We start from the raw sequence: 23,412 nt of genomic DNA on the forward strand, positions 1-23,412 counted from the left end.
ACCTTGAAAAGTCATCCACTCTCTTTTCTAAGAGGAGGAACAGCCAGCGTTTGTCATCTTTATTTTTGTCTTCAAAAGAGGAGGAATAATCAGTTCTGAAACATAGTGAGTAGGCAGACATTAACAATTTGAATAAAATCCCTCTCTGTAAACTAGAGGGAAAAACCACTCGACCACTGCATACATGTAGGCTCCTGGGGGTACTTTTTGGTTAATTATACTGTGGAAATGTCAAGGTTTCATCTTGTAGCTTTGCCTCGTTTTTCCTGTTATGAAATGGGGGTTTCAGTATCATTTTTCTTTTTGTCTGTTTCAGATCACAGAACTGTGTGGTGCAAAGCGGGTTGGTTATTTTGGCCCAACACAGTTTTATGTTGCCCTGAAATTGATTGCTGCAGCACAGGCTGGCCTCCCTGTGAGAACAGAGAGTATTAAATGTGGTGAGTAGCTTACATTTATATGTTTTATTGTCTACAACAGGTTCCTTATCTGTGTGAATCTTTTTGGTATGTCTAAGGTGTGTTCTCTCAGCTTTTGTGGAATTTCTCCTAGCTTCCTCTTACCTTCAATGTTAAATAATATAAGGAAACTCACCAGGTAGCTTTAGTTGCTGTTTTCTTTTTCAGATGGGGAAAAAAATTCATAGTGACCTAGGATTAGATCCTTTCAGCTGGCAGTTAAGGTAGATCTTATTCTTTAGCAAGGTTATAGTGGGGCAGGAATTCTCCAGACTGTGGCAAAATAATACCATTCCATTTAATTTCCACTTCAGGTGCCAGTTAATATCACTTAAGACTCTGTTACGGATTAGGATGGACTAATGAAAGAGTGACATGGCCCTGACTGTCCTTTTCTCTCCTCCACTCCTATCTTTTCCTCTTATTTTTTTTAATTTTTTTTTAATTTTTAATATTTTTTATTACATATTTTCCTCAATTACATTTCCAATGCTATCCCAAAAGTCCTCCATAGCGCCCCCCACTTCCCTACCCACCCATTCCCATTCTTTTGGCCCTGGCATTCCCCTATATTGGGGCATATAAAGTTTGCAAGTCCAATGGGCCTCTCTTTCCAGTGATGGCCGACTAGGCCATCTTTCGATACATATGCAGCTAGAGACAAGAGCTCCGGGGTACTGGTTAGTTCATCATGTTGTTCCACCTACAGGGTTGCAGATCCCTTTAGCTCCTTGGGTACTTTCTCTAGCTTCTCCATTGGGAGCCCTGTGATACATCCAATAGCTGACTGTGATCATCCACTTCTGTGTTTGCTAGGCCCCTGCATAGTCTCACAAGAGACAGCTATCTTTGGGTCCTTTCAGCAAAATCTTGCTAGTGTATGCAATGGTGTCAGCGTTTAGAAGCTGATTACGGGATGGATCCCTGGATACGGCAGTCTCTAAATGGTCCATCCTTTCATCACAGCTACGAACTTTGTCTCTGTAACTCCTTCCGTGGGTGTTTTGTTCCCAGTTCTAAGAAGGGGCACAGTGTCCACACTTTGGTCTTCATTCTTCTTGAGTTTCATGCGTTTAGCAAATTGTATCTTATATCTTGGATATCCTAAGTTTTGGGCTAATATCCACTTATCAGTGAATACATATTGCTTTTCCTCTTTTAAATCTCTATTCCTGAATTAGCTGTTCCGATAACTTAGGGCTTACCAAGATTTTGGTAGAATGACTTTCTCTTCTCAAGAGTTCTCTTCTTCTGCTTTTTGTTTTTTGGGTTTTTTCTCATGCTGGGATGAAACCCAGGGCATCTCATGCATGTGAGACAAGGGTCCCACCACTGAGCTCTGTCTCTTGCCTTCTTGGAGTTCTGAAGATCCAGGTGGTGACACATGGGGAAGGCATTTTAATTATTTGTCACTCTACACTAAATCAGTCAGAATTCAGATTCCCTGGAAGTGCTCAAGGAAATTGTGCAGAAGTCCTTCTAGTCTGCTTGTCACCCATCTCTTGAGAATCACCTGTTGTGCTTTAAGTACAAAGTGAAAAGATGTGAAGTTTTTATTTAATTAGCCTGTGCTCTATCCAGGATAGTGGGACTTTTGGGAGTTCTGTTGGTGATTCTTACATGGAACCAAGGTTGAGAGTAACTTCTCATGAAAGTCATGTGAAACATTTCCAAGAACTTTGCACATGGTATGAATATATATTTCATGATAGTGGCATACAGGGCACTCCATTTAAGGAAACACATATCAGTATTGTTTAAGTGCTAAATATGCATTTGCATGACCCTAGTGGTTAATGCCTCCCTTATGTTGATACTAAACATTTCTGTAGCCTCGCCCTGGTTGCAACTAAAATTAAATGGATAACTGAACAGTTTACCAGGTAAGTAGGAGTGCGATTTATGGAACACAAAGAGCTCCTGCTGTCTTTCCTTTCTGGAGACTGAACATGTGTGACGACTAAGGGAGGGTTAGACACGACACAGGGTAGGATTCTTAACCTTTTTGTGGTTCCCACAAACCATTTTGGCAAATCCTTCTTGGGCTTAATTTATTTTTATTTTAGGGTCCTGGAATCAAACCCAGGGCCTTGGCCATATTAAGCATATACTTTTCTACTGACCTGCACTCCAGGCCAGAACAATGTTTCAAATATGTCCAAAGGAATAGAGTTATAAAGGAAACTTGTCAGCATATCTATAGCAATATGTATGCTTCTTTTTTTCCAATATTTATTAGGTATTTTCTTCATTTACATTTCAAATGCTATCCCCAAAGTCCCCTATCCCTCCTCTCCTGGCTCCCCTACCCACCCACTCCCACTTCTTGACCCTGGCGTTCCCCTGTACTGGGGCATATAAAGTTTGCAATACCAAGGGGCCTCTCTTTCCAATGATGGCCAACTAGGCCATCCTCTGCTACATATGCAGCCAGAGACACGAGCTCTGGGGGTACTGGTTAGTTCATATTGTTGTTCCACCTATAGGGTTGCAGATCCCTTTAGCTCCTTGGGTACTTTCTCTAGCTCCTCCATTGGGGGCCCTGTGTTCCATCCAATAGCTGACTGTGAGCATCCACTTCTGTGTTTGCCAGGCACTGGCATAGCCTCACAAGAGGCGGCTATATCAGGGTCCTTTCAGCAAAATCTTGCTGGCGTATGCAATGGTGTCTGTGTTTGGAGGATGATTATGGGATGGATCCCCGGGTGAGGCAGTCTCTAGATGGTCCATCCTTTCGTCTCAGCTCCAAACTTTGTCTCTGTAACTCCTACCTCTCCTGGGCATATATCCAGAAGATGTTCCAACTGGTAAGAAGGACACATGCTCCACTATGTTCATAGCAGCCTTATTTATAATAGCCAGAAGCTGGAAAGAACCCAGCTGTCCCTCAACAGAGGAATGATACAGAAAATGTGGTAAATTTACACAATGGAGTACTACTCAGCTATTAAAAAGAATGAATTTATGAAATTCCTAGGCAAATGGATTGACCTGGAGGGCATCATCCTGAGTGAGGTAACCCAATCACAAAGGAACTCTCACAATATATACTCACTGATAAGTGGATATTAGCCCAAAACTTAGAGTACCCAAGATACAATTTGCAAAACACATGAAACTCAAGAAGAGGGAAGAGCAAAGTCTGGACACTTTGCCCTTCTTAGAATTGGGAGCATGCTTCTTTTTTAAAAAACATTTTTAATTAATTAATTAATTAGTTTATATTACAGTTCAGACTTTATCCCCCTCCTGGTCTACCATCCGACTGTTCCACATCCCACACCTCCCCCTGTTTCTAAGAGGATTCCCCACCTCCCTCCCCCACTCCACCAGACCTCCCCACTCCCTGGGGCCCCAAGTCTCTCAGGGGTAAGGTGCATCTTCTCTGACTGAGTCGAGTCCCAGCAGTCCTCTGCTGTATATGTGCTGGGGCCTCATATCAGCTGGTGTATGCTGCCTGGTTAGTGGCTGAGGGTCTGAGAGATCTCAGGGGTCCAGGTTAGTTTAGACTGCTGGTCCTCCTCCAGGGTCACCCTCCTTCTCAACTTCCAGCTTTTCCCTAATTCAACCACAGGGGTCCCCAGCTTCTGTCCATTAAGGTTGGGTGTAAGTATCTGCATCTGACTCTTTCAGCTGCTTGTTGGGCAGTCATGATAGGCCCCTGTTTGTAAGCACATTATAGTTTAAGTAATAGTGTCAGGACTTGTGGCCACCCCCTGAGCTGGATCCCAATTTGGGCCTGTCAGTGAACCTCATTTCCCTCAGTCTCTTCTCCACTTTTGTTCCTGCAGTTCTTGCAGACAGGAACAATTCTGGGTCAGAGTTTTTGACTATGGGATGGCAACCCCATCCCTCCACTTTCTTCTGGAGGTGGACTCTACAAGTTCCCTATCCGCACTGTCAGGCATTTCATCTAAGGTCCTCCCTTGAGTCCTGAGAGTCTCTCACCTCTCAGGTCTCTGGTACATTCTAGAGGGTCCCCCCCCACCTCCTACTTCCCAATGTTGCCCATTTCAATTCTTTCTGCTGGCCCTCAGGGCTTCAGTCCTGTCCCCTACCCCCAATACCTGATCATGTTCCCCTCTTCCCCTCCCTTTTGTCTTTCCCACCCAGGTCCCTCCCTCCCTCTCTCTTCTGTGATTCTTCTTTATTAAATGCATTAAATAAAAGTTCCTGCAGTGGTTGAAACAGTGGTTACAGCTGCAAAGCAATAATGAACATGTTTACACTGTAATGACATGAAATGATGCCATAGGGGTTGGCTGCCTCCAGGCTTAATGGAAAGAAGGGTTTTTACTTCACTTAGGGTATGGGAAATAAAGCAATGGGTTTTCCTGCTCTTTTCCAGGTAACTCTGACCCAGAATTGTTCCTGTCTGCAAGAACTGCAGGAACAGAAATGGAAAAGAGACTGAGGGAAAGGAGGTCCAGTGACAGGCCCAAAGTGGGATCCAGCTCAGGGGGTGGCCCCAAGGCCTGACTTGATTTCTTTTCTGTAGTCCCCTTGGAATCTGTGAACTTTGCTAGTGCAATGGTACGGTTTCTGTTATCTTCAGGACTGTGTTTCTCCAAAATGGCTCATACTCTGTTGGTAGTTTGGCACAATTTGCAATTGAAAGAGAGCGAACTAGTAGGAAAGATGAGTTATTTATAGCATGAATACGTTTATTCCCAAAAGTTCCCCCCCCCTCTATTGTTAGGCACCCTTTTAATGAGTTATGGTTTGGGGTAAAATACTTTATTGTTTTTAAGGCTGCTTCTCACTCTGTGGCCCAGATTGGCCTTGAGCCCATGACTATACAACTGCTTCAGTCTCCCAAATGACAACTAGGCTTAACATTTTTGGCAAAGTCAAAATGTGGCAACTTTATGTTGGTCCTTGGTGAGATGGTAGAAATATTTACTGTTCTATGAAATCACAAAATTGGTGAGCCATGTTATAATTTCAAACATACTAGTGCAAAGATCCTTAGGCAAACCATTTTACTGTTGTGGGTCCTGGCTGGAAAATGGCCATTCTCAACCCAGGGGACTTTGTACCTTCACGAGATTTCAGCCAGTGTATGCCAACATTTTTGTTTGTTATAAGAGAGGAGAGGGCAGAGTGGGCAGAGGCTAATATCCTCCACTGTATAGAACAAGGTCCCTTGCCTCACAGTAACAAACTGTCCAGTCTAATATGCAAGGAAGTACCAACTTTGAGAAAGTTGCCTGCAAGGTAAAGATCAAGCAGCCGTTTTAGGCGTGGTGGGGTTCTAATCCTGCTGCCTCCCTGGCCTTTAGATTCTGAGTGAGGTGGAAAGATTTTGGAACAGTGATTTTTGTTTCACTGGGTTTTTTCTCTCTTCAAACAAGAATTATTGTATCCAAGAAAAACAGAAGCAGAGATTCTCTAGTGGAACAGAGGGCTGGAGGGGAGGGGTAGATGCTGTACACTGCTTATTTGGCAGACTTTATCTTTGAAGGCTAGAAGAGAATCTTATGGGTGGGACAAGTACTTTGTAGAAAAGACAACTCCTTAGGGTGGGTGGATAGGATGGCTAGGGGTGGGGTGAGAATCCCTGGGGGTAAGGATGGAGCCAAGTGAGCCTGCTGTGTTTGCAATTCCTTCCTTAAGCAGAGATGGACATTTGAATACTAAGTACTGTGTTGGGATTTACCTTTAAGCCAAAGTCAATTGAGCCCTTTTGCCTAATGCTTTGCCTAAAGCCTCAGTTCTTTTTCTTTTTAAAATTCAGTGACTCTTTTAGTAGCTTCCTTCCTACCTTATCCCCCTCTCAGCCTTCCTATGGGGATCTAGAGCTGCTCTGAAGAAATCCCCCTGTGCATAGTGATCCCCAACTGTATGGCTGACCAATAGTGTTTTCTAGGCATTCCTTCTCTCCATACCCACCCATGGACTCAGCTTTTCTGTTGCCTTGTCCCTCCTCAAGGTCATGCCCAACCTTATGAGCAGTAGTTTTCTTTCTTTCTTTCTTTCTTTCTTTCTTTCTTTCTTTCTTTCTTTCTTTCTTTCTTTCTTCCTAGAATTATTTATTTATTTTATGTATATGAGTACTCTTTCTGTCTGTCTTAAGACACACCAGAAGAGGGCATCAGATCCAATTACAGATGGTTGTGAGCCACCATGTGGTTGCTGGGAAGTGAACTCAGGACCTCTGGAAGAGCAGACAGTGCTCTTAACTGCTGAGCCATCTCTCCAGCCCCGGAGCAGTACTTTTCACCTTTGTTTATTTATGCTCCATACAGATTTTTTTATCTTTAAAAAAAATAAACAAAAGTACATTTATATGTGTGTGTGTGTGTGCGCGCGCACGCACATGTGTTGTGTGTGTGCTTGTGTATACATGCTATAGTCTGTGTGTAGATGTCAGAGGACAACTTTGGGGAGTTGATTCTTTCCTTCTACCACATGGGTCCCAGAGATCAAACTCAGGTTGTCAGCCTTGATGCCGAGCAGCTTTACATGCTGAGTCATCTTGCTGGCCATCTTTGACTCTTTTATCTAGTAATAGCTCTGGATCTTACCAGGAAACTACACACTGGCAGTGGGGAAAAGGAGTAATGGGACATGAAAGAAAATTTGGTATTTTAATTTATATGTTGGTTCTCCCTCCCTTTCCTGTCTCTGACATACTCATACATACATGCAAGTCAAAACTCTTCAAATGGTATATTTTAATGATCTGTATAAAGTATAACTACATACAAAATACCCTTTGAATTATTTGCGGAAAACTCACTCACTTGCTCGCATTTAACATTATAATAGCTCTTATTAAGATGCAGATTTCTGACTGCAGTGACCCATTTTTCATGTGGCTTATCCTTTCCAGTATGGTGGCCAAGAGCCATGTGTGTCTCCTGGACACTTAAAATAGGACAAGCATTGAAGTATGAAGTAAGAGTGTGAAGAGTTTTCACTAAAAACAAATATAAACTATTCCATTGATTTAAACTATAAACATGTTTGGCTGCCCTGGGAATCATACTCAGGGATTTGAGCACGCTAGGCAGAGTGCTTATGTCCCTGGGCTTTTTAGCTTCCTTCACCATTTTATGTTATATGTTGAAATAATGATATGGGGTTAAAATAATTAAAATTAACTTGACATTTTTATATTTTCATCTAAAATTAAAAATTCTTGTTATAAAGCCGGGCGTGGTGGCGCACGCCTTTAATCCCAGCATTCGAGAGGCAGAGGCAGGCGGATTTCTGAGTTTGAGGCCAGCCTGGTCTACAAAGTGAGTGCCAGGACAGCCAGGGCTACACAGAGAAACCCTGTCTCGAAAAACCAAAAAAAAAAAAAAAAAAAAAAAATTCTTGTTATAAGTTTGGAGCTGAGACGAAAGGATGGACTGAAAGAACCTAGTGGGGAAACCCCCACTCAACTCTCGATTCCATGTGCACCCAAGAATCACGAACAAACAGACTGTCTTGATGTAAAAACATGAGGTAGTTTAATGGCAGAGCTCCTGGTCGAAATGAATCTCACACAGGAGACAGTGGATTCGACCATGAGGCTTGGAAGCTAGGGTTTTTTATAGAAAAGGAGTGGGGCTGGGGGAGGAATTGGCGCGGTTTCACATGATTGGTCCATTTAAACATCAGCAGACTGTACATGCAGATAACATTTAACTTAGGTCAGAAGGGCGGGAGATAGGGAGGCGCCAGGCCAGTCCGGTCATGTCATTCTCTTTATCTTTATGGCCAAGCAGCCTCAGGAATGTCTTAACGACGGGCCTGCCTGGGCATGTCCTGGCCTGTTCTGCTATGTTCTCAGCCCCAGGTTTCAAAGCTCACAAACAACTCTTTGGGCTATTTGACATAAATTACATGAATCACAGGCCTCAAGTTTTATTTTCTTTCAGGACCATCTAGAGACTGCCACACCCGGGGATCCATCCCATAATCATCCTCCAAACGCTGACACCATTACATACACCAGCAAGATTTTGCTGAAAGGACCCTGATATAGCTGTCTCTTGTGAGGCTTTGCCGGTGCCTGGCAAACACAGAAGTGGATGCTCACAGTCAGCTATTGGATGGATCACAGGGCCCCCAATGGAGGAGCTAGAGAAAGTACCCAAGGAGCTAAAGGGGTCTGCAACCCTATAGGTGGAACAACAATATGAACTAACCAGTACCCCCAGAGCTCGTGTCTCTAGCTGCATATGTAGCAGAAGATGGCCTAGTCGGCCATCATTGGGAAGAGAAGCCCCTTGGTCTTGCAAACTTTATATGCCTCAGTACAGGGGAACGCCAGGGCCAAGAAATGGGAGTGGTTGGGTAGGGGAGTGGGGGGGGGGGGAAGGGAATGGGGGACTTTGGGGATAGCATTTGAAATGTAAAAGAAGAAAATACCTAATTAAAAACAAGAAAGTTATCTAAGACCCCCCCCCCCCCCCAAATTCTTGTTATAAAAGTCATATGGCACACAATTTCCTCTCTTAACTATTTTATGTTTGAAATTTAGTAGTGTTTTTTTTTTTTAGAATTGCTTATTTTATTTATGAGTGCACTGTCTCTGTCTTCAGACATGCCAGAAGAGGGCATCAGATGCCATTACAGATGGTTGTGAGCCACCATGTGGTTGCTGGGAATTGAACTCAGGTCCTCTGGAAGAGCAGTCAGTGTTCTTAACCACTGAGCCATCTCTCCAGCCCCAAATCTAGAAGTGTTAGGTCTATTCATTTTGTTGTACATGCAGTTTCTAGAAATTTCTACCTCCTATTATAAAATGGAAACTATAATTAAACAACTAGCTATTTCCCTGACATTCCTTATCTCTGGTAAGCACTCTACAAGCTTCTACTTGTTTGTATTTTACTACTCTTGATGTAGGTGGAATCACAGAGTATTTGGGTTTTGTGACAAACTTATTTCACTTTGATTTTTTCTCTTTTGTGATCTTTCTCTCTCCCTCCTTCTGTATGTGTGCTGCATGCATGTGTCTGTGTTTGCACATCTATACATGTGCATAGAGGTCCGTGACATCAGTCATTATCTACTGCTGTCCACTTTGTTGATTTGAGACAGGGTCTCCTATTCAGTTGGAGAATGTTCTTTCAGCTGCACTGGCTGGCCAGCAATTTATTCGGATAGTCCCATCTCCTTCCCCAGTGCTGGAGTTACAGCACACACAGCCATGCTCAAGTTTGTACATAGCTTCTATGAATTTGAAATGATTCTGGAGAAGTGCCATAGCTAAAGTGTGAGAATGTGTGAAGTGACAGTGTCCTTAAGGGTATGGTGGAGTCCTGTACAACTGTTAACGTTTGTAATGCTGCACTTGTGTTCCATTGTTCCCCAGACCGAATGCATTGGCCAGGGAGCTTATAGATACCAAGCATCTTTTGCCTTTTTTTTTTTCCTGAAGAGATACTTGAAATAGAGTTATCTTTTCATGGCTAGACCACAGTAGAAAGTTTTGTATGCTCTTGTCTGTGTTTTACGTCCATTTTGCAGACTGAGCAGAAAGACAGCTTTCTCAGAACAGTCCCAGGATTGGCTTCTGTGTGATTCACTGAAGGTTTGGAGTTGTCCTTGCTTACCTTTTTGCTCAGGTCCCCATGCTTGCAGAGAATGTGCCCTTGGTCATTGAACAGAAATGTCTAGGGGACTTGAAAGATGGCAGTTGAGAATTCTTGCTGCTCCTACCTTGTTTGTCATGTGTTAATTTAATTAAGGTTGGGATATAAGAGTCTAAGCAATGAGTACAATCCAACCTTCCGGGATCACTTGGCATGTGTCACTGTATAGCACTGTACAGTGGGTGCTTACTGATTCATTTTCTAAAAAGCTTCACTATCAAATTCAGTGTACAGATGACAAAAAATATTCAGACCAAAGACATGAAGTTTTACCTTCTTAAAAGCTTGTAGCAGCCTCAGGGAGATGATACGGTCATGAGTTGCAAAGGATAAGATATATGGTTTCAGTTCTGCTAAGTGACAGTTGTTTAAAATCCCGGGACTGAAGAAAGTCCAGGACGAATTCAGCTGTATTGTGTCTTTCACTGTCTGCTGGCCATCTGGAGGCGAAAGCTTGTTTCCTAGGCAAATGATTCTGGAGAAATGCCAGAGCCAAAGTGGGAGAACGTGGGAAGTGACAGTGTCCTTAAGGGTATCTCGAAGTCCTGGTACAGCTGGTAATGTTTGGAATGCTATATTTGCATTCCATTGTTCCCCAGACTGAATGCATTGGCCAGGGAGCTTATAGATACCAAGCATCTTGATTTTTTTTTTTTTTTTGGCTTGAAGAAATATTTGAAGTAGATGGAAGTTTCATGGTCCAGAGTAGAAAGTATTTTGTATGCTCTTGTCCTGTATTTTAGATCCATTTGTGAGAACCATCTGAAAGAGCTATTTCCGTGAACAGAGCCACAGAATCGACTTCTGTGTGACTCACCAAGACTCTGGAGTTTCTTTTTAACTTTTCCCTTTTGAAATCCATATCTGCCTTCAGTGCTGGAGAGCTGCCCATGGTTGGGAAATACTCAAACATTAAAAATGGTGACCATCTTTCTTTAGAGAGGAGTCTTGATTTAAGGTTTCAGGTTGATTTATCTATTTATGTCTCCTGGGTCCTTAGCTGATTGATCACACAGGGATTTGTCATAATTGCCTACCTCTTTGAACCAAATGTGGACATAGCAACTAAAAATAAATATGTGGATAGTAGGGCCTTCTTTGCCTGGGGAGTAGCATACTTGCTGTTGCTAAGATGTTTCCTGGCTTTAGCACAGCATCCATCATTGGGAGCACAGCTGTGTTTTTGGAGTGGAGGGATGACAGAAGTGCATAGGCACACTGGGAATTATCCTGAACAATGGCTACAGATGCAAATCATTATGCCTAATCCACAACATCATCTTTATTTGTGTGGATCTTTGTGTCACATGCTTGTGTGTGACTTGCTGTGCTGAGAACTAGAAGCATGCCAAAGAACAATTTTCATTTTCAGAATAGTTTGTCAGAATTTGAAATATACCAGGCAGACCATTTTTGCACTGTGAGTGGCCAGTGGTTTTGACTTTAGAATGGCAAAAAAAAAAAAAGACTTTAGAATGGCAAAATGTTAGAATACTTGCTCTGACTGCATAATACTTTCTTATCAACAGGCAAACAGAGATTGAGTGTGAAATTTCAAAAAAGAATTATATTGAGTGGGAAGCTATTTAACCCAGTAAGTTTACCCCAGGAATGGGGGTCATTAATGTAGGTCACTGGGTTCAAAGTGCATCTTGCCCAGAGATGAGTTGTGTACTCCTGGGGGACATTATGCAGCTTCTTCACATCACTTTCTACAGCTGGAAAGGGAGTTGCTGATGCTAGTTTCTCTTGCAGAACTGCGGTGAAGATAAACGGGTCGCTATTTGCAGTCCCCTAACACTGCATCTGCTGTATTTAAGCATTTATAAGCTTTGCTTCCTGTCCTTGCCTCTTGTTTTGATAAAATTTCACATCTTCCCCCCATCCCCCAGGATCAAGTTGGAGCTAGTCCCAAACCTGAATTTGTTCTGTGATGATTCTAGCAGCATGGAAAAATGTTACGCAGGAATACCTTGGTTAAGCATTACATTTCTTTCTTGTGACATTATTATAGAACTCTCCCTTGTGCCTGAACTAAAATTTAAACTATATTTAGTGCTCTGGAATTTTCCCTTAAATTGATTTATTTTGGGCATTGAGCTCCCCGTTTTGCAGTTTTAAGATAAAGCCTCACTTAAGCTTTTCTACTTCTGCTTCTAAAGAACTGCCTCTGCCTCGCTTTGTGATGTCGAAGAATGATGGTGAGATACGGTTTGGGAACCCAGCTGAGCTGCATGGACCGAAGGTTCAGATTCCATACTTAACCACAGAGAAAAATTCCTTCAAAAGAATGGACAATGAGGAGAAGCAGGTAAAGGTGTCTGGTTTGGCATGTTCATTTGATTCCGACTGCGAGGCCTCATTGTAGCACAGTCTCTTGTCTTTTGCCAAACTCCCAGCAAATATTACCATCTGGAACATAATTACAGACTTGGAAGTTAGCCAGGAAAGTTTTCTCATAGCAAGAAGAAGCTGACACATAGGAATTACTGCTAGCCACCCACTGGCCCTTTAGAATCTGCCTTAGTGTAGAATTGTGCCTCAAATAGTGCCTTGATTTAACACACTTACTTGATTTATCTAGGTTAGTGGTTTTCTAAGTGGGTTCATTGACCTATAATTTCTCAACAACATGGAAACAAACAACAAAGCTAAAACCAAAGGAAGAAATGGTCTGTCTAGGAATTAGCAAGTGCTCCCCTCCAAAAAGAAGCCCTGAGGGAGACTATGCTCAAACATGGTTGGAAAGTAAGTCCTCATAGCCCATTCGTATGGAAAGACTAAGTCAGCCTGGGAAGTTTAGAATGGATATCAACAGGCAGGTTCTATTGTAAAGAGACCTGGAGATCTGTTTACCAAACTCTTTTTGTTTTTTAAATCAGGGAATCCTTTCTTGGGAAACATATGTGGAACAGCATCTCTGCAAATGCTATTACCCACTTACCAGGCTTGGAACCACAATAGGGAGGATGGGCTTTTAAAATCAGGCCATTGATTGCAGCCACCAGGTGGTGATTAATAAAGACAAAAGAATGCCATTCTAGTGGGCCTATGAGGAAGAGACCAACAGTCATCATGAGATAACTCACTCTTTTGATAAAGAGACGTGCAGAGAATCAGATTATATTCAACAGTGTCTTCTGTAAGGTAAAGGCACATGCTATATTTTAGGAAGAATTGAACCAAGATGTTTAACAATGCAATGAATGGTTATACTAGAAAATTAGCTTACATGGTTAACTTTGATGGTCTTGGATATTCAAGGTTGCAGGTTTCTTTATTTTAGTTATTTTTTGACACACAGGGTTTGTCTGTATAGCCCAGGCTGGCATCAGACTTATGTGGTCTTTCTGCCTTCTGAATGCTGTATTACAGGTGTGCTTCATCATTCCTAGCCAAAGTTTTATGTTTATAGTTAAGAAGTGTGTCTCACTTTGTTAAATAACTCCATGTAAGGTTGCTTTAATTATTTAAGTGGCATATTAGAAAGGCACAGGAATTTGTAGTCAGTATACTTTGATATGAGTCTATACCAGCATTTGGAGAGGACTGAGGACACACTGTCTCACAGTGGTAGATTCCCCAGAAACTATCCAGGTCTTATCTCAGATCATGTATTTGTTTTTAAATTAAAGAATCCAATATAATCTCTGGGTTATAAAAAGCATCATTTTCCTGTTCTTTGGGTACCCCATGCTCACAGTCTATTGGTAGTCTTTAAAGAAATAAAAGGAGGAAGAGGAAGAGGAGGAGGAAGAAGAGGAGAAGGAGAAAGAGGAGGAGGAGGAGAAAGAAAGGAGGAAGAGGAGGAGGAGGAGGAGGAGGAAATCCAGTAAACAGGCCCAGGCTGCTCATTTGACCTAGAGTCCTGTATCATGGTCATGATTGAGTTGGTTTCCAATTGTACTTGTGAAGGCTTTCGTCTATCTTAGTATTTTGGAGTGTCTTAGATGGGGTGGCTATGTTTTAAAGTCTCTCAATGAGGAACAAACAACTCCTCAACATCTAATTTTGTTTAATAAGCTCTAAGAATACCCACTGTTAGGCATTAAACATTTAAAATATAAATTTTATTGCATTTTCTAGATTTATACTTGGTGAATAAAAATTCAGTAAATAGGAATCTTAAAAAGGAAGACTCATTAATTCATTAATTGAATGAAAATGGAATCTGTCCACAATTGGGGTTTATGAATGTCCTCTCATGTGATCAATGTCTTTCATTTTCCAGAGGAAAATATTGTTGGGCTAGCTGCAAGCGTTTCGGGCTGGCATTCGTAATTTAGGTAGCACAGCACTGGTGAGCCTGTATTCTCTGGGTACCTTTTTTGCTATGCTGCATTTTTGAGGAAACATTTCTCCCCATTTGTTAAATCAGCCGGGTCACCAGCCGTAGAGTCACATTTTGCTTCTTAAACTGCAGCTCAGAATGCCAGGCTTCTCCAGTGGTTGCCTCTGACCTCTGCTCTGGTTCTTTGAAGCAGGAAACACAGTCTCCCACGATGTCACCCCTCGCCTCCCCTCCTTCTTCCCCGCCTCATTACCAGAGGGTGTCCTTGAGCCATGGCTACAGCAAACTGCGGAGCGGCACAGAACAGATGCATCCAGGTAAGAGGCGACCAGGGGGCCAGCTGTCACAAGCAATGTCTTAGAATCTTCTTAATGTACCAGGCAGCAATGCCACCAGCTGCTTAATTCCCTGATTTAATTACTCTTGTCTTTGGAAACATGGCTCAATTTCATTTTATATTCTCAAGCAAAGTTTTCTTTTTTAATGAAATTAAGCATATCTCAGCAATGCTTTGTTTCCTAGTCTGGAAGCTGGTTTGTCCTTAGACTTGTAAACAACTATTTAGATGATTTAATATTTCATATTCAAATAGCATTAAAGGAATGTAGCATGTATAAAGGGGTTGTATTTTTATGAGAATTGTTATTTCCTTCTGCAAGGACACTGAGCACATTGACTCTGTAACTGCTTTTATGGAAATTCTTTAAAAACATAACTATGCAAAAAGCAAAAGAGTTGATCCCATCTTTAAGGAGTGGGGACATAAATGAAAATATTGAGCTTTTATGTATTAGGATAAGGGTAAAGGAAATGCTAGTGGTAGTGATTTGCTGAGAAATGTGAAGCATGCCCAGTTATGGGGCTGCCTGCGTGTTCCTATTTCTGCTCTCTTGGTCCTTCCCGGGGTAGAATGCCTGAGCTGGTCCTCAGCATGACTTGCAGAGTTGCCTGCCCAGACTGCAATGTGTGAAACTCCATGAATTCACTGCAGCACCTTGTTCTTCAGTGGTTCACATGTCTAGTTTCAGATATGACCTGTTTAATGTATTCCAGAGTAGAATGCTCTATAGCCCCCTGCCCAATTTGTGTGATATGATGGAAATGGCTCAGTTTCTGCAGGATTTTGCTGTATTAGAAAAAAAAGCAATGACTTTTAGAGGGCCACAGAAATAAAACAATATTCTAGGCTGAAGTAAAGAGAAGCTGTCCTTTTGCTGAGAGAAGCAGGTAGGATGCTATGAAAAGAGCTTTCGGTTAGAACCAGAAGGTTGGGATTGGGAGGCCTCTGAATGACTTTAAGCAAACCATTGAGCTTCTATGAACCGTATTTTTTTTCTTTTTAAAACAGTGATGAGGGTGTTAAGATGATTTAGTGGAAATATGAATGTAAACTCATCTGGAAATTACATCCTATTCAATGCAAGATGTGTTCCTAATAGATAATTTAAAAATTCTCCTGAAAATCATCTGTCTCATTTATGTATGAAACTGCACAGGGGTCAGACTTCACTTTCCTCTTGTACTTTCCCTTGTATTATTTTCCTTTTTAAAAAGAAGTACAGTTGTTTCTTCTATTTCAAATCTAATTTGGGCGTGGAAATTAATGCTTAGTCCACAGGTAAGTCCATCTGTGTTCTATTGAGTCAACCTGTCAGTAAGTTGTACCTTTGATAGTAGTCCTTGTTTGTGTCCTCTATTTCCTGCTCCATCCTCTCATCCGATGCTAAGTGGGCTCCCATCCTGCAGCACTGAAGAGGCAGCCTGCTTCCCTCATTTCTGGATTCTGAAGAGTTGATGCCAAGGCTCTGTACGCCCTTACTCATTTTTATACTTTCTTTGAAGGTGGTAATATCTGTCTATGACAAGGTGCACATATTTTAAGTATTTAATTTAAATTTTAACAAATGGCTATGCTCAAGTAGGTACCACTGACATAAAACCATCCCATTGTACTCCACATGCCTCTTTCCAACCACACCCCACCCTGAAATGAAGCACTGTTGTGACTTTTATCATTTTTGATTAGTTTTACTTCTTCTAGAACTTCATGCAAAAGAAAACGTGCAGACTGATTCTGCTTGTGTCTGCTGCCTTCTCCTCAATGTAACAGTGGAAATTCCTATTTGTGTATTGCTAGTTCCTTGCATTTTATTATTCAGGAGGTTTCATTGCAAGGATAACCATGGATTAATGGTCCTTCTCCTGTTGATGAGCATTTGGGCAACTGTAGTTAGTGTTTGGCTATTATGAATAAGGATACCATCATTATTTGTTCATGATTCTTTTTATGAGTTACATTGTCATTTCCTTGACACTTAGGAGTAGAATCTTTGGGTATGGGTGTACAAGCAGCCATGGTTCCACTCTGAAACTGAACTTCAGAGGAATGATATCTTCAGGGTTCTACAAAACAGTCCTCTCCTTGGAGAAAGATGATGTGTCTATATCCATAAGAAACCTCTTGTAAAGGAATTGAAGAGTTACTTGGTTTGCTTTTGACTTGCATATTTTGGGTTTCCTTTGGTAAGGAAGAGAGTTGTGGCACTAAATAATATGTACCTTTTTTCTAAGTTTAGGTTCAGTTAAAGAGCAAGTCAGATATCAGGTTGCTGCTGGCCCAATTATCAGCTTTGTTGCTCATGTAGCTAAACAGCACATTCCTTAGATATATGGCTAATTTTGATACCCACTTTTTCAGCCACAGGCAGCCTTGCCCAATCCAACCTTTTCCCTTAGTAGAAGAAAAACCTGTCTCTCTAAAGTGAGCTCCTGTCTAGCTGAGTTTTCATTGAAACCTAACTGATAAAATACATCTGTCTCTCCATGTTACAAGCCCTATAGGTAAGGGATTTGAGCTGAGGTTCACACGGTACCTTCTTCCCCTATGGATCTTCTTTGGGGGGGGGGTAGACGAATCCTGTCTGTTATGGGAAGTACAGGTCCATGGGTTTCATTAGGATTTATAAGCACTAGGATCCTAGCTATACTTCGGCTTACTGTGCTTAAAACTTTTTGGTAGGCTTCAGTTGGTATGAAGAGTTTATTGTTATCAGAGGAAATTACTTGCCTACAAGTTGAAATTTACTTTGAAGACTTAGACTATGTACTACCTATGAAATTCTCTTTTGTAGTTTTACATTTATATGTACTCCTAGTAGGTTCTGAAATGCGCTAAATGTGTTGCCAGGCAATCATTTAGATATTTTAATCTGTTATAATTTGGTGTTCTAGTTGCTAGGAAGAAATACAAAATGTAGTTGTGAGCCTGAATGGTTTGTTGCTTTCTTATTTTCTTTCTTCCTTCTTCCCTTCCTTCCTTCTCTCTCTTTTCCTCCCTCCCTCCGTTCTTCCCTCCCTCCCTGTCTTTTCTTGCTTGCTTGCTTGCTTGCTTGCTTTCTTGCTTTCCTCTATCCTGTCCTGTTCCATTCCTTTCTTTTCTCTACTTTCTTTTTTGAGACAGGGTCTCATGAATACCAGTCTGGCCCCCTGCCTGCTTATCTTACAGGTGCACCACAGTCCAGCCTGTTTAGTATTCTTGATGTGTTATTGTTGTATATTCTTTATTTTAAAACTATCAAATCATGCTAAATGTGGTACCATAACAGCCACCTCTGCTCGCCACTCAATTTTATTTGTAAGTTACAGAAAGAAGCAGTTTATATATTTATATATTTTAAGTCCTCAAAGTGTTAGCCCACAGAGATGGGAAATGGTTTCATTTTGGGTGATAATTTCTCCTTTCTGTTAGAGCTGGTTATATTTAACTGTCATGTTACCATATTGGCAAGGGTATTATGATGTGTTCTGGAAATAAAAGAAATATCATTCATTTTGTGGCTTAGAAATATAGTAAAATCATTTAAAACATCTTGGTTATTTATTAGTAGAATAATAAATTTATATAATACATTTATTCATTTTTGTATACTTGGTTTTACATTCTATACAAGGAAGATAACCATTTATTTTTATAGTAAATTTTAATGTTAAGTTTTAGTGTTCAAAGTTTATATTAATTTTCCTTGGAGGTTATATGTTTAATTGAATACATTTAAATGGGAGGTATTTATAAATTATAACTACATTTTGGCATTTATCTATAATTTCAAAAGAATTACAAACCTCATTTTTTATTTAAAAACTCTAAGCTTTATTTTTATGTTATGTTTGCAAGTATTTTGCGTGCATGTAAGTCTGTATACCAAGTCCATGTGATACCGGTGGAGGCCAAAAGAGGGTGTTGGATACCCTAGGACTGGAGTTACAGGTAGTTGTGAACTACCACGTGGGTGCTGGGAATTGAACCTGAGTCCTCTGAAAAAGGAAACAGTACTCTTAAAGCACTAAGTCATCTCTCTAGCCCTCAGAAAACTTAATGAACAAATTCATTGTAGGCTGGAGAGATGGCTCAGCAGTTAAGAGCACTGACTGCTCTTCCAGATGTCCTGAGCTCAATCCCCAGCAACCACATGGTGGCTCACAACCACCTGTAATGGGATCTGATGCCCTCTTCTGGTGTGTCTGAAGACAAACAGAAAGTGTACTCATATACATAAAATAAATAATTCTTTAAAAAAATTCATTGCAAAATAAAAATGTGAGAAAACTCCTTTTCCCACTGAAAGTGTTCATAAATATGAACTACAAAGAAAGTTCTTCATCTAAAATGATACCTTTTGGGGTTGGAGAGTTACTCATTGATTAAGAGTACTGACTGGGAAGCCGGGCGGTGGTGGCGCACGCCTTTAATCCCAGCACTTGGGAGGCAGAGGCAGGTGGATTTCTGAGTTTGAGGCCAGCCTGGTCTACAAAGTGAGTTCCAGGACAGCCAGGGCTACACAGAGAAACCCTGTCTTGAAAAACCAAAAAAAAAAGAAAAAAAAAAAAAAGAGTACTGACTGGGGCTGGAGAGAAGGCTCAGTGGTTAAGAGCACTGGCTGTTCTTCCAGAGGTCCTGAGTTCAATTCCCAGCAACCACATGGTGGCTCACAACCATCTATAATGGGATCTGACGCCCTCTTCTGGTGTGTCTATAGACAGCTACAGTATACTCATATAAAAAAATCAATATTTGAAAAAATGTTTTTTTTTTTTTTTAAAAAAGAGTACTGAGCTGGGCAGTGGTGGCGCACGCCTTTAATCCCAGCACTCGGGAGGCAGAGGCAGGCAGATTTCTGAATTCAAGGCCAGCCTCATCTGCAAAGTGAGTTTCAGGGCAGCCAGAGCTATACAGAGCAACCCTGTCTCGAAAATAACCAAAAAAAAAAAAAAAAAAAAGTACCGACTGATCTTCCAGAGGACCTAGGCTCAGTTTCTAGAAACCACATTAAGTCTTGAAACCTACAGCTCTCTTTAAGTCCAGGTCTGGGGAATCCAGTGCCCTTTTTTGGTCTCCATGGGCTTCAAGCATGTACATGTTGTACAGGCATACATGCAAGTAAAATATCCAAATACTCAAAATAAAATGATACTTTTTAATATGTATAGATGATATGTATAAGCATTAAGCCCACATCAAATAGGCAATCATTCCAGTCTCAGAATCAGTTTCCTTTCATAAATAAAGTTATAGTGTAGTTCCTGTGCTTAATTTGGAGGGATGAAATATACAATTCATTTAGGGGCAGATAGTATTTTGGATTCCTGAGTTTTCTACTTGATGTACAGTTGAGTATATAGCATAAAATTGGAAAAAGGAACAACCGATGTCTAAATTCATTATGGTTTGTTTTAAGTGATAGGGGATCCAATTGCAGTAGTGCATGACATGCTTCAGTTTTGATCCCACTAGAAGAAAAGAAGGAGGAAGTCAAAATAGCCCTTCAGCCATCCAGGAAAAGTACAGCCCGTCCCTAGATACAGTTTATAAGGCTGGAGGTGCTGAGTATTCAAATCAGGCCTTTGTTTAATTCTCACCTACAGCCAAGTATTTGTTTTAGGTTAAAATCACATCCTTCAAAACCATGAATGAACTACTTCAGGTCATGGTCCAAGGTTACTGCCCCCCTAACAGAAACAAGCAACAAACAATGAGTACTGGTAGTATGGCACATTTCTACTACGGACTCACTCTGAGGTTCTCACTGCATCACCCTCTTTGCCTTATTCCTAACCTTAACCCGATGTGAACCCTTTTGGTTTTATCATGGTATTGGTTAAATGTCTTTAGATTGTTTAGTGAAATTATGGAGGTAAGAGGATCAAGATTTGTGAGTCTTAGGTAGCGCTCAGATTATATGTTCCAATTCCTTTATTACCCTTTTCTTGAAAAGCACACACTACATCAGCTTGAGTGGGAAATGATAATTTTGTAATAGAGTCTCTGTATACCCTGCTAGCATTCTCTCTTGTTTTTCAGCTCCATATGAAAGGCAGCCCATTGGCCAGCCTGAAGGACCCTCATCAGAGGGTCCAGGAGCCAAACCCTTTCGTCGGCAGGCATCTCTTATTCGGGTAAGTGATAATGTGGGCCTACAATGACAGAATTCAATGACAGAATTGGGGGAAATTTTATACTGTGGAGATATGACATTTAGGGATGGAGATATGACATTTAGGGATGGAGATATGGCATATAGGGATGGAGATATGGCTCAGTAGTTGCAAGCATTTGCTGCTCTTGGACAGGATCAGTGTTCAGGTCCAAGTACCTACAAAGACCACATACAACTACTTGTAACTCCAACTCTAGGGTTGTCCAACACCCACTTCTGGCTTCCATGGGTAGCTGCATGCATGTACACATACCCATACATATTACATATGTATACATTTACTAAAATAACTATTATAGAGAAAACTCTGAAAGAAATATTGCATTTAAAATCATTAATTATTTTACAGTTAGCATATGAAGTGAGGGGCTTCATTTTGATATTTTTTTCTTCTGTCAGATAGGGTGAGACAGGGTCTCACCAAGGTCATCTCAAACTGCTTGTGTATGAGGCTGATCCTTTTGCCTCCACCTCCCAAGAGCTGAGATTGCAGGCATGGCCACCATGCCTAGCTTCACTGTAATATTTCACACATATATATCAAACTGTGTTTGTATCCCCCCCCATGACCCTTTCTTGCCCCCTACATCCTTACTGATTTTCTTTGTACCAAATACTCCATCCTTCTGCTTTCCTGTCAAATACAGCTAATTGTCTTCTATTGAGGAACATGGCTTTTTGATTATTCTCTACTTTGCTTCAAGAAAGGTATAAAACTACTTCCTCATTCAAACATTACACTGTTTTGCTTGTTTATTTTCTTAATTTTTCATTTGTTTCTATCTCTTCCAGTCTCTAGAATAAACTAGAGGTTGTCTCTTGATCGTCAGTGTCTCTAAAGCATCCCTACCCCTTTATTTACTTAATCATGGAGTTCCTTCTAAAGTAGAGCTTCACATTTTCTGTAGCAGCTTGCCTCGGGTTTGCCTTATTCTTTATTACTACTTGTTTAATGCCTAATTAACTGTTTTCCATTTTCTGTGTGTCTCCAATTATGTGGTAAGCATTTGAAAGGCTGCAGTAGTTCTGTATTCTCTCAGTGCCTCAGACAATTCCATTTGAATAGCAATTTATGTGTAAGTATAAACAAGTTACTACTTCCTACATGTAATATATAAAATATTATGGCACAAATATAATAATGCTATTAAGTTTCTTCGGGTCATATCATAGCTTAGGTACTTTCAGCTTCTAGTTCTCTAGTATTTTCCTTCAGATAAAGAGCTCTGTTCCCCACCCCCATATTCATAGCTGTTGTCTTGTATGTCTAAGTTCTTTTATGGAGAAGGTATATTATTAAAGAAAGATTGTGTGTGTGTGTGCATACATGGGGAGAAACTATTAAAAAGGTAGGTTTATTATTTAACATGAAAGACAAAAGGAAGTAGGTGGTGGTTTGTATAACATTTCAATTGTGGAACTCAGGAAGAAGGACCATTTCTGCACAGGCAGCTCTACTCAAAATAGAAGAGTGAAGTCAGACACTCCCACAAAGAAGTGGGCTGCTAGTTTAGAAGAGAATAAACAGTCTGCATAAGATCCTTGAGTTCAGTGAATGGTTTCTGGTCATAGGACACTGTTAGACATGACAAAGTACTCAATCTAAAAGCAGTGTTCTGTTTGCAGAAACTCTCTAAAAGATAGCAATTAAGCCATATGTGATATATTTAATGTTTCCTATAATTATAAGCTCTAGGCACTGCTGTATCTATTAGTATAGATGGATAGCTGAGAGAGGTCAAGTAGCAAGTCTGAGATTTCATTCATACCTAGTATGTGGCAGAGCCAGAATTTGAGTCTAGGAGAGTTCAGTATCAAAGTGTGCACATTAAACACTTATCTCAACATTAAAGTTCTATATTACATGAAGACTAGATTACATCATGAACAAACACTAGGTATTATAATATCACCTCTCTCTCTCTCTCTCTCTTTCTCTCTCTCTCTCTCTCTGTGTGTGTGTTGCTGGGGTTGGAACCTATGGCCTTGCCTGTGCCAGGTAAAAAGTGTCCTATTGTACTATATCCTCATCCAAAAAACTATTCTTGAAAGTGTTATTTGAGAGAATACCTGTCAGGAGTATCTGTGAGCACATAGTTCAAAGTCAACTTCTAAGATTCAAGACCCTAACTCAAGAAAAAAGGAGGAAGAAAAAAAAGAAAAAAAGAGAAAAGAAAGACATTCTCCTTTAAGGTCAATACAGATGAGTGTACTGGCTATTTTTGTGTCAACTTGACACAGCTGGAGTTATCACAGAGAAAGGAGCTTCAGTTGAGGAAATGCCTCCATGAGATCCAACTGTAAGGCATTTTCTCAATTAGTGATCAAGGGGGAAAGGCCCCTTGTGGGTGGGACCATCCCTGGGCTGGTAGTCTTGGTTCTATAAGACAGAAGGCTGAGCAAGCCAGGGGAAGCAAGCCAGTAAAGAATATCCCTCCATGGCCTCTGCATAAGCTCCTGCTTCTTGACCTGCTTGAGTTCCAGTCCTGACTTTTTTGGTGATGAACAGCACTATGGAAGTGTAAGCCAAATAAAACTTTTCCTCCCCAACTTGCTTCTTAGTCATGATGTTTGTG

General features: G+C 40.9%; 1 protein-coding gene across 13 annotated transcripts in view; it reads left to right on the forward strand.

Moving 5' to 3' along the window:
- Positions 1–23,412, forward strand: part of Reps2 (RALBP1 associated Eps domain containing 2) — a 252,394-nt gene that overhangs the window by 85,310 nt on the left and 143,672 nt on the right. For 6 of the 13 annotated variants that reach the window (XM_021152942.3, XM_029473671.2, XM_029473675.2 and 3 more), the window contains exons 2-5: positions 317–440; positions 12,214–12,362; positions 14,533–14,659; positions 20,701–20,795. In XM_021152942.3, the coding sequence (XP_021008601.1) occupies positions 317–440; positions 12,214–12,362; positions 14,533–14,659; positions 20,701–20,795 (495 nt within the window). The other 7 variants (XM_021152943.3, XM_029473672.2, XM_085837924.1 and 4 more) reach the window with 4 other exon arrangements.

Source organism: Mus caroli, unplaced genomic scaffold (assembly GCF_978045245.1).
Source record: "Mus caroli unplaced genomic scaffold, Mus_caroli_1 scaffold_5, whole genome shotgun sequence".
NCBI classification, from domain to species: domain Eukaryota; kingdom Metazoa; phylum Chordata; class Mammalia; order Rodentia; family Muridae; genus Mus; species Mus caroli.